At 39.6% G+C, this 10,770-nt stretch overlaps 1 protein-coding gene across 1 annotated transcript; it reads right to left on the bottom strand.

Moving 5' to 3' along the window:
* Nucleotides 1-1,231: 1,231 nt before the first annotated feature.
* On the bottom strand, nt 1,232-10,487 carry slc25a37 (solute carrier family 25 member 37). Its single transcript, XM_084360030.1, has 4 exons — nt 10,207-10,487; nt 5,796-6,024; nt 5,395-5,451; nt 1,232-5,010 (listed from the first exon to the last, which is right to left on the bottom strand). The coding sequence occupies exons 1-4, from the start codon at nt 10,360-10,362 to the stop codon at nt 4,481-4,483; spliced, it is 972 nt and encodes a 323-aa protein (XP_084216156.1). The 5' UTR covers nt 10,363-10,487; the 3' UTR covers nt 1,232-4,480.
* Nucleotides 10,488-10,770: the final 283 nt, after the last annotated feature.

Raw genomic sequence — 10,770 nt, 5'->3', positions numbered from 1 at the left:
TTTCCTCATTAAGTGATGATGAGATGTAGAGGGAGGAGCAGAGGACCTCCTACACTGCAGCACCGCAGCAGATAATCAACATACAAACTTAAAATCATCTCATGTGTAATAAATATTCTTTAAAAAAAAAAAAAAAAAACCTGGACATCAGTGTTGGCCCAGTAATTTTAACTCTTTCGTGCATGAATTATTAAATTAAATCTTTTTGTCAATGGGTTATGCATTAAAGGGTATAATCTGTAGACTCGTGTACCTCAATTTTCAAGTATGAATTATATCATGAGGCAGAACTTTTTTACCTGTCTGGTTTTCTGAGAATAAGAGGATTTAACAGTTATTCCTGAATCACTCTTTATACAGTTGGTGAATGGTACTTGGTGCTTCTCGTCTTCCCTGCCACTTTGAATTCATGATGCCATGTGTCCAAATGACAAAAAGATGCAAGGATAATGATCAACTGGAACTGTGGGCAAGGCTTTGCAGATTCACCACCTGGTGACTGAGACATGGTGCTCCAACTTAAGTGGTTAAAAATGGCTTCCAAATATCTGGACACAGAAGTGGACGCCATGCATTAAAGGGTTACATTTTAGCTAGACTTCTTCAAAAACCCATAAAAACTGAAATGCTTCTTTCTATGAGACAAAACTCTGAGTATTGTGACATCATCAAGTACCTGAGTAGTGAAAGGGAAAACCAAACACAGAGACAACATGTGTCAACATCCTCTCTGCCTTTGAGGACTGATCACCATCTGGGCGATGAAAACTCTTTAACTGGTACTATATCGCCCTCTACTGGAAATTATTGCAGGATACATACCTTGGTTTACACTAATTTCAAATATACAGTATGTGACATTTTCTCATCTCCTACTACTGGCAGTTAGCTATGCAGAATTAGATATGCACACCCAGTTTTGTTTTAAGACACTGGTCTCTGTGATGCCACCCCAGTAAAGCTGAGGTGAATGGATTTTGGCTTTGTGCTCACAGCACTGAAAAATGATATCTGAAACGACAACAACATTTTATTCTGCCGATTGGGTTGCTAATTTTCCTTGTTCGGGTAAAATTATTACATATTTACACTTGAAAGGGGGGTCTTTTTAAAAAAAAAAAGCCCTATTAAATTACTAACTTCCCTTACATCAATTTAAAACTCCTGGTGATTGTATTTTAATGCAGAGACTAATAACAAACAAACATGGAGTATTAAAGCAAACACAGCATTCCTCACTTGCATGTTTATTTCAGCTCCAGTGTTACATACTGTAGCAGCATCATCACAATCATTTCATATTTGCATGGACAAACTTCCAAGCATTCTTGTTCTGGAGATGGCACACAACAAACAAAACACCCCGACTCCCATTTCAATCATTTGTGCGTATATAGCGTAAAAATATTTACATCATGGAACAACCCACATTTAATATCAGCCCTCCTGTCTTCTCCTTTAAATGTGATCATCTATGAGAAACTACTTTGACAAATTAAAAGTACTTGGACACAGTTGTCGCAACATTAGGATTCACCATCATGAATCGCCGCATTAAGAGGAATGAAGGTGGAGTGCAGGCAGTGTTGCATTGTCATAATGCAAAAAAAAACAAAAACTATTCTGACTGACTTCATTTCACTTTTGTCAATCATGTGATTAACTTACAATCAGAGGAGTTTTGTCAGTGGATCCAACTAACACAATGTGGGCTACAGGCTAATCTAACTGTGAAACAGATGTATAAATCAATGCCAATTCTGCCATATTAATATTCAAGCTTTTTATCCATTCATGTAAAATCCATATTGCATGAAATATAACTAGCTTATATCGCCTAAAGCAACTGATCAGTAAATATAAACTGGGTTACATTTTCCAAAATATACATAATAACAGACATGTTCCACTTTTAACTGCTTTAGTTCAAGTACTTTAGTCGTCAATGAAACATTTTGGAGGAGCGAATAAAAATGCTGAGGCAGCAAATATTTTCCTGACACATTAAGCTTCAAACACAAACAGGAAATAAGCCTCAAGCGCTAAATGAGAAATTCAAAGAATTCAAGTGATTAGGCAGTTTAACGAGTGGAAACTGTGGGGCCAAAAGGTGGAATGACAACTCACAGCAGGCGGGCAAACAGCGTCATAATTACAGGTTAAAAGTTAGATGCATAGAGTAGAATGCATGTCTTTGGTATATTAATAATTACCCTAAAATACAAGCATAATGAATGTGTTGCTCAAGAGTTTTTGAGACCGCTGGAATCCGACGAACTCTCTGAACTTTACCAAAGGGAGAAAAAAAACCCTCCATAATTAAAAACAAATAAATCTGGCTGCTTGCTGGATTACATCAATATCTGGAGGAATGTCTTGACTTCTGAATGGAAAATAGGCAAGAGGCAAGAGGCTGGAGGGAGCAGTGAGCACACAGGAAACGTGTAACGACAACAGGACGAGTGAGAATAAAAGAAATCACACTGCCTGCTCACCAGCTGCTTTGAACAGGCTTTCACTGGTCTCATGGTGAAGAAGAGTGCAAGACCACTGGTCAGTTTAAAAAATAATTAAAGTTATGTTACATTGCATCACAGAAAGTCTGTTTCATCCAAACTTATACTGAAAATATTGTTTATACACAATATATATAACCTTCAGGTTCAAGTTCAGTATGACACACATTAAACACACCACTTGCGAGCTAAACATCACACCAGTACAAATGCACATGAAGGTTGAGATATGGTCACCCTCTCAAGTAACAGCCTTTTCTGAGATCCGTCTTTGGACCTGCACATTGAAGGTTCTCAAAAATAGTCACCCACAATTATATATTCATGTTTTTAAGCTGCCTTCTTTCTGCAACAGGTGTGGTCCTTTAAGTTATTAGACTATTATAGAGTGCCGCAGGATCGAGTCCTACGACCTGGAGATAAGTTACCATATTTGACCTACCCTCGTCTTCGTCAGTCAGTGGGTTTTTTTTCGTTGAATGCCCGAAATAAGGTCTGTGGTTAACACACGATTAAGAGATTTTAAGGTTTTGCTCGACGACACATCAGTAAATACCCCACATTTGAATTATGTGTCTTTACGTGTCTTAAAAAAGGCGGTTGCCAACTAAATGAGACTACAGAGGTTGTCTTTACAGGCCAACTTTAGTTGCAGAATATTCTTACTCTAACTTCACAACTCATAGATTGGTCAACTTATTGTAAAGAGTGTATAAAATAGTGTAGTAAGATGCTTAATGGTGGTGGACGTTTAAGTCATATGAACGAGGTCTTTACTTTCGTCTACGCTTCAAAAATTGTAAAAGTGGCGTTCCTCCGTGAAGACTATCTTACTGAACAAAACATGTAAGTATCATAAACTTGTGTTTGCCACAGAGCTTATTTTCTGCAATAATCCATAATCCAATGCAAATCATCCCACAGGCTTTTTGTCGGGGGAACCAGTGTGATGGTAACTTCCAGGTTAGCCTACAAAACTACGTCATCCCTGCAGCACTCCATTGTGCATGATTCAGAAGCGTTGTAGTGCTGTGCTTTAACAAGGCAATTAACTGGACTATTACAGCGTACACACATCATACTGAGAGAGAAAGACAGTTTCTCAGGAAGGGATAGTAGTAGTTTGCACTTAAAGAACAAATACTGTAACAAAAAAGTCAAATTGCTGCAACGGAAAGAAAAACAAATCTTTCAGTTTAGTAAGTAAAGATTTGACAAATGTGACCATTTATGACATAAAGAGCCAAGATAAGATTTCATCCAATAACAAAATGGCACACTTCTTTGCTAGAACTTGGACAAAACAAAAGCGAAATGCGGAATTAAAGCAAAATAATATTTTCTCTGTCAACAACCAGAGTGAAAGAAGAAAAGCTGAAGCAGCATTTAATATCTATGAGGCACTTGGAAAGCACAACTGTTCTGTTCGCCTTGGAGTGAAAAGAAGGAATGTGTTGCAATGTTTCTTATATTTCTTATAAATACATGATGAAATAAAACAAACAAACAGCATTGTGTTTCTTCCGTATCCATAAAATACAAGCCTCGGAAAGCTAACAAAATAAATAACAAGTTCCAATATTGAGAAATTTAAACGTCATTCAGGACAACTTGTTTAGACTCTCGCCACATGTAGGAAACACAATATGGAGAGTTGATGTGAATGTGGGGTGGAGGAGGAGGAAGATTTGACTCTTGTGCGTGTATCTGACCTTTGAAGAATACTCATCTCTGTTGCATACCCCAGTTGTGCAACATCATCTTAACTTGAAAGCACACAGACTTAACTAAGTCAACAATAAGGAGTGCCATTCTTAGTCACTCCTCCACCATGACGACTGCACTGTGAGGTAATAACTGATGTTTCCTCAAACACAGCGATCTTACGCAGCGACAGGTCGGAGCCTTCTTCTTCTTCTTCTTCAGTTCCAGTCTAGGCGTGATCAGCTCCAACACACTTTCCATTACATCGGTCGAGGTCCCGCCTCTGATTCCAGCTGCTGCTTTGTCAGGAAGTACTTGAAGAACTCATACACTGACCAGGCGATGGCAGTGGAGGGCATCTGGTATATAATCCGAGCTTGGACCCCTTTGAAGAAGGCCGACAGACCACCAAGCCGGTACACTGTCCTGAAGGCGTTAGCCATTCCCGATAAGTGTCCGCTGATGTTCACGGAGTTGAGCGCTACATTCTCTTGTGTGTTGAGCAGAGTTTTACAAACGTCAAGCGGAGTGGTTATTGCTGCTGAAACGGCCCCCGCCGCTGCTCCTGACACTATGTGGCTGCCGGGGTGGTAATGTCTGTGTGGGTTTAACTGTTCCTGCATCAGCTCGTAGGTGATGAAGTGAACGGCCTGGAAGGGGATGTTCATGGTCAGCTGAGTGCTGTAGCTGCGGTAGAAGGCTCCCATGCCCTCAGTACGCGTTACTGTTTGAACACAGTCCAAAAGTCCTCGATATGGTGAATTGTACATTTGCATCCTCTGCTTTATGACTGCGCCATGGAAGGAAACAAGGAAGCATGTTAGCATGTTTTATCATGTATATTTCATTAGTCCCATACAGTTTTATACTATTCAATGCACTTAAGACAAAATATTTTTTTTAAATGTCACGAACAGGCTTTAAAAAGGCCAAAAAGTAATTGGGCGGTGTATAAGGAATTGACTCAACATAACCGCTGTGCCCATGTACATTGTAATGAAGGAACATGTTGTCAAACGACATCACTGGCTTTTCCTTAGCATGACAACTGAGCTGTATGGCACTGGGGAATTAAGTATAACAAGCACTGGATGAATGAATAATACTTAGGAGCATCAACTCATTGTTGGTTTTGTTCCTTTCGTGGAGTTCAAACTCAGAATTGTTCTCTTACCTTCAGCGGGGTTCATGACTGCATCATGGAGAACAGTGGCCACACTACCTGCCACACCTGTTAAAACATAAACAGAGCTTGTCAAGTCTTAATCAATAACTGTATTTACAAGAGTTTTACAATCAAATTAATTTGTTGAAGGTATGAGCCTTATTTTATTTGTATTAGAAGTATTTTTTGTAGTGGTTACATTATAAAACAACACTGGTTTGTTATATTCCAGAGAGCATGTTTGGATTTTCATGTTTGGGATATGGCTTCATCCCTGCCACTGTAAACAGGATATGGCATTAAAATGACTTATTTGAACAACACTCCTCCAGGCCATGTCACTGAGCCCAGTGTGAAAGCAGTCAGTGTTGACAATCAAGTGATTTGTGTCGAGACGTGGGAACTCGTACCATTGGCTAAATGGCTGTTGCCTCCACTCTGAATGATGTCACTGAGTGAGCGTTTGAGCCGTTCGTAGCAGGCGAAGTAGAGTGCGTGGGCCGGTCCCGCTCCCATCATGGTGATGTTGAGGCCCCTCAGTGGTCTGAAGATCCCCTCTGTCTTGATGATCCTTTTCAGAGCCTCATACACACCCCTGTACTGTGCATTTGGGTCCGGCTGCAGGCTCTGCATCCTTGTCTGTAAAAAATAAAGACGTAATAGGTTTGGGCGGTATACTGGCTTCATCACCGTCCCCAATTCCTTCTTTACTGTGATAAATGTTTAAGCATACTAGAAATAATGTGCTTTACTATGACTGTGATAACATGAAGTCAGAGGGTTATTTAAGGTCAGATCTCCCGGCCCTGAGACATATATTTACACTCTGAGTCTGCCCGGCTTCAAAGTGGGCACCTGGTGTAAGCCAAATCACGATGTCTTGATGTATTGTTCACTCTAATACTGTCACATTGTTCTGACAGTAAGTGTACTTGGCAGCAGAGACGTCCTGACTGAATGATGCGTGTCTCTCCCAAGGCTGCTGTGGGAGGCTGTGGCAGCTCTTTGTTTTACTCCACCATGCCAAGTTATCTGGACACCACAAAGCATGTTTTTATTTGTGATGAGATCTGGGCCTGGTTCAGGAGATAGGCCGAGTCTATGTTCCTCTCAGCGTGTTCCCATGTGTTTCCTTCCTCTGGCTCAACAATAAAATATCAATTACATTTCCGTTTAATACAGATTTGGGAATTTTGGGCACACAGAACTTGGTAGCACAGTTTACATTCTAAGTTTATGTGACTGGATTTTTGCACTATGAATCCCATTGTTCTGTTGAAGTCAGAGGCAAAAGAGCATGTTTTTTTTTTTTATTTAAGCCAATTGATAGATAAAACTGGTTGACTGCTTACAATAGCCGTTTGCTCTAGAATTTATTTGAAGGGGAAAATATGCTGGACACAGTACAAAGGAAAGCACAGGCAGTTCAAACTGTATGCGAGGACTTTCTGAATGTCGGCTGATAAAAGACGTACATCTTCAGTACTTATTAATATAGAAATAAACAGAAGGTTAAGTTATTGTAAAGGTTAAATATGGGTAAACTGTTCTGAAATCAATTAATATGAATTAATATCAGAATGACTGTTATGTCGAGCAAAAAGGTATCTGTGTAAAGTTCAATTATTCAAAACACTTATCCAAGTGCTAAAGAAAGCTATGGGCTAATGTAGTACTGGGCAATATATCGATAATATATTGTTATCATAAAATGAGACTATATCATGATATGACATAAGGGGTACATTTTCTGAACTGACCAGACTGCCTTTACACACCAAGTCATTAAATCCACATTATTGATGGTTATTGATCAAAATCTCAGTGTTTATATTTTCTAAAAGAACCAACAGTCATCTCTGCAGTATCATTTTTAACATGGATACCGAGGTAAGTTTTGTGATATTTGATTCTGTTGCCCACAAAAGCATTTAGGAAGTGCTTTTGAGCAGATTTCAATATATTGAAATATATATTGTGTGACATAGCTAAAAAAAAAAAAATCACAATATTATTTTAAAGCCACTGGGAATTATACAGAGCTGTTGAGACAGAGTATGATTAAAGTGTTGTGTAAAACTACTAGTCCAGCAAGTGTCAAGCACCAACTTCAGAACAAGCAAGCAGATTGGATCATCATTGCAGAATCTGTTGTGTTAATTTATGATTTACAAAATGTTTTCATTACTCGTGATGTGAAACGGCTAAAAATAGCAATTAATTAAACAAGACTGTTTTCTGCATACAGCAAGCATCTGTACACAAGACTCACAATCCATCTCCATCTACTACACTACACCGTGGCACATCTTTCCAAATTATATGCAGCAATTCAGTGTTCGTTTGGCTCTGTGGCGGTTTACTAATCAACACTGCAGAAGAACAATTGCATACACACACCCTTTACTGCATGAGGCTGATTCCAAATGTGCACAGCACCGATAAGGTCCCCCTCCTAGCCTTAACACAGGCTACTCCCCGTGGTTTTTTACTGTTTTCTTGTTCTTTATCGGGAGGCTGAAACACACGGTTGTAAGTTGACTGTGGATTGTTACCATTGTCAACTGAACTCTAAAACTCAAAATTAATACAAGTCTCGTTTCGAAACATTCTGCAAACTCATCTCAAGCTTGATGCGAGTCACAGATAATTGCGTCATCAAACAGACTCCTAATCTAGAATCATTAACAAGAAGTAAATGTATTAGAGTCAGTCTATCATATCACTGTCTTTCTGTACTATAAACTGTGACTGTAACAATAAACAGGATAAAATATGAACCACGATCGGTTCTTTCATCAGTTTACATCATTGATCTTTCAAAACAGGTTCTTTGCCGACTTGCATTGATTCACCTGAATGGGCAATACATCTGGACGCTGCTTGTGAAAACTTGTGAAAAACCTCAAGAGGAAATGGCAACAGAAATGGTGTGTGTAATAATGGTTCATGGGTTAATGTGGAAAGATGTCAAGGCAAGGACAATGACGCAACAAGGATATAATGGAATTTTCTTTCTTGCAGTATGTTCATGAAGTTGTCTGTGCCACATCAAGATTATCATTAGAGCAGAGCAAGCGCGCCAAATTATCAAAACAACACTGCATTGTTGGGAAACAATAGCTGAGCAGAAGAGGAGGATTGCAGGGGGCAAAGTTCACACAATAAAAGAAACAGTTTGCAATTTGCTTTGCAGGCACAGTTTAACAAGTGTAAAACTAGCCGATAACATAATTTAAGTACGCAACATCAGTTTTAACTATTAGATCCCCACAAAGTGTTGAAGTCAGTGAGTTTCTCCGTCTGTGAACTCATGTGATCCCTGCACCGAGTGTTTGTATTAAGGCTGGTCTGACCATTCTAGATCTACAATCATCATCATCTGTGCCACAGTATTGATGTGTACTTGTATAATGACTCCAGAGAATCACCTCAGTAACTTCAGCCGCAATTATAAATGTATGAATAATGTTGAACGACGTTCAAAGTTTTAGTCAACACATCAGAACCTCACGGGGATGCAACTGAAGTCAGAAGGATTATAGTATGCACATTAGTTCCCAAAATAAATAGTAACCATAACATTTGAAGAAAGAAGAAACAGTTCCTGAATAATAAATTAAACATCTAAGTAACATTTTATTTTTAATGTTGACTAATGTTTGTAGTATGTGGTCAGATGTTAAACTGCATTTTGTTGCATTAGTTAAAGTTAAACCGAATCTTACCGCAATATAATGGAAATCACAAGAAGATGCTATTTTTTGATAAAGGAGAAATGTGTGACAAAACAGCCTTATAATGAAGTACTGTAGCGCTGCTGTCAGAGATGCCCTGGCCTTCAATTCTTGTTCTCCAGATGTAAGAAAACGTGTGTTTGCTACAGACTCCAACAAATATCACATTATCAGGACTTTAATAGTTTTTATAGTGACAATGAAAACTGTGAAGCAGAAATTATCATTCCCACTAATGTTGACTAATGACAATATCAGTCATGCAGCCCAATTCTACTCTAATGAATATTACACTCAATCATATCGGTGAATAGACAGAGAAGATTTAAATATAGTGCTGATTATTAGTTCCCCCAACAGGGATACCATTAAGTTGACCCTCATTCATTGGTCAATACATTTGTGAGTGGTCACAAAAGTACTTAAAGCAAATGCACTACAGAGTTTAACAACTGTGTTTACACTGTAATGGTTATAAGTGTAGTTTTAAATGTGAAAGCAGTTTGACATCTTTCACAGTCAGGTCAGGTCCTTGACCTTCAACTAGTAACAGAGTAAGTCTGAGTAACTCATTTTCCTGTATGGAAACAAAAAAACAAACCCTGTGACCGAGAAAAGTGTAGGATAGCACGGAAACGTATGTACACACAGTAAAACGAGTTTATGATTAAAATAATGTCACAACATTGAACCTTAACCTTGCTAAAATGTGACTTGGGTGAGTTAAGGTGACAGTGGGTGTTCAGTGAGCTTGCTCTGTAAGCAAAGTTAGTTACATCGAGAAAGAAGCGACAACAGTCAAACTGTTACTACTTGCCTCTGGGTTTAGCTAACGTGGTATTTATCTGGTTTTCGTGTATGCTAGCCTGAATAACTAGTTTGTTCAGTCTTAATTGTAGAAAGCAGGCTGTTACTGAGCTAACACTGAGGCTAACTAAGGATGTGAAGCTTAAACAATTTACAGCTAACGCTCGTTAGCAGCCGACAGCGAGCTGTGTGTGCAGTTAGCAGTGTTGAGTAAGCTAGTTGGTGGATGAGCTGTAGAGGGAAAACAGGCGTGAATTGTTTCCTGTGTGTGCGTTACCTTGACAGAGTCCACGGGGTACATCACCGTGTGCTCCAGTATGCCAGCCACGGCTCCTGCTGTCATGTGGGTCGTCACTGAGACATGAGGTGGCAAGCTCTCGTAGTCACCGTCACCACCAAAAGGCTCATCGTCTTTGCTTTCGATCTGCGACATGTCCAGTGTTGCCACCAAACGAGCTCAACTCCATGCGTGGTGAGCTCCCCCAGATGCTCTTCAGTACCAGATAACACTCAGAGAGGTGTCGGCGGCGTGGATAACCACAACACCATCGCTACTTAGTGGAGTTCCAGCGCCAGTGTGACGTTCAGGGCCAGGGGCGTGGCTCGGGCGGATGTAGACCAATCGTTTTACAGATACTCACAAATGGGCGGGCTCTTGGTTTAGGGCGGCCAATGAAAAGTTTCCGTGTTAGATGCCTCTGCCTCTGACATTTCACAACGCTGTCGTGCGTCCTTGTGTTGTCTGAGAGTTTTTTGAATGGGTTTAACCATTAAGTGTAACCGCACAGGTCTGCTCGGAAAGATAAGTAGGCTTGGTCTTCTTATCATTAAAGGGGCACTA

The sequence above is a fragment of the Pagrus pagrus genome (genome assembly GCF_965226575.1).
Source record: "Pagrus pagrus genome assembly, chromosome: 8".
NCBI classification, from domain to species: domain Eukaryota; kingdom Metazoa; phylum Chordata; class Actinopteri; order Spariformes; family Sparidae; genus Pagrus; species Pagrus pagrus.
This window is presented reverse-complemented; position numbering and strand designations above follow the sequence as displayed.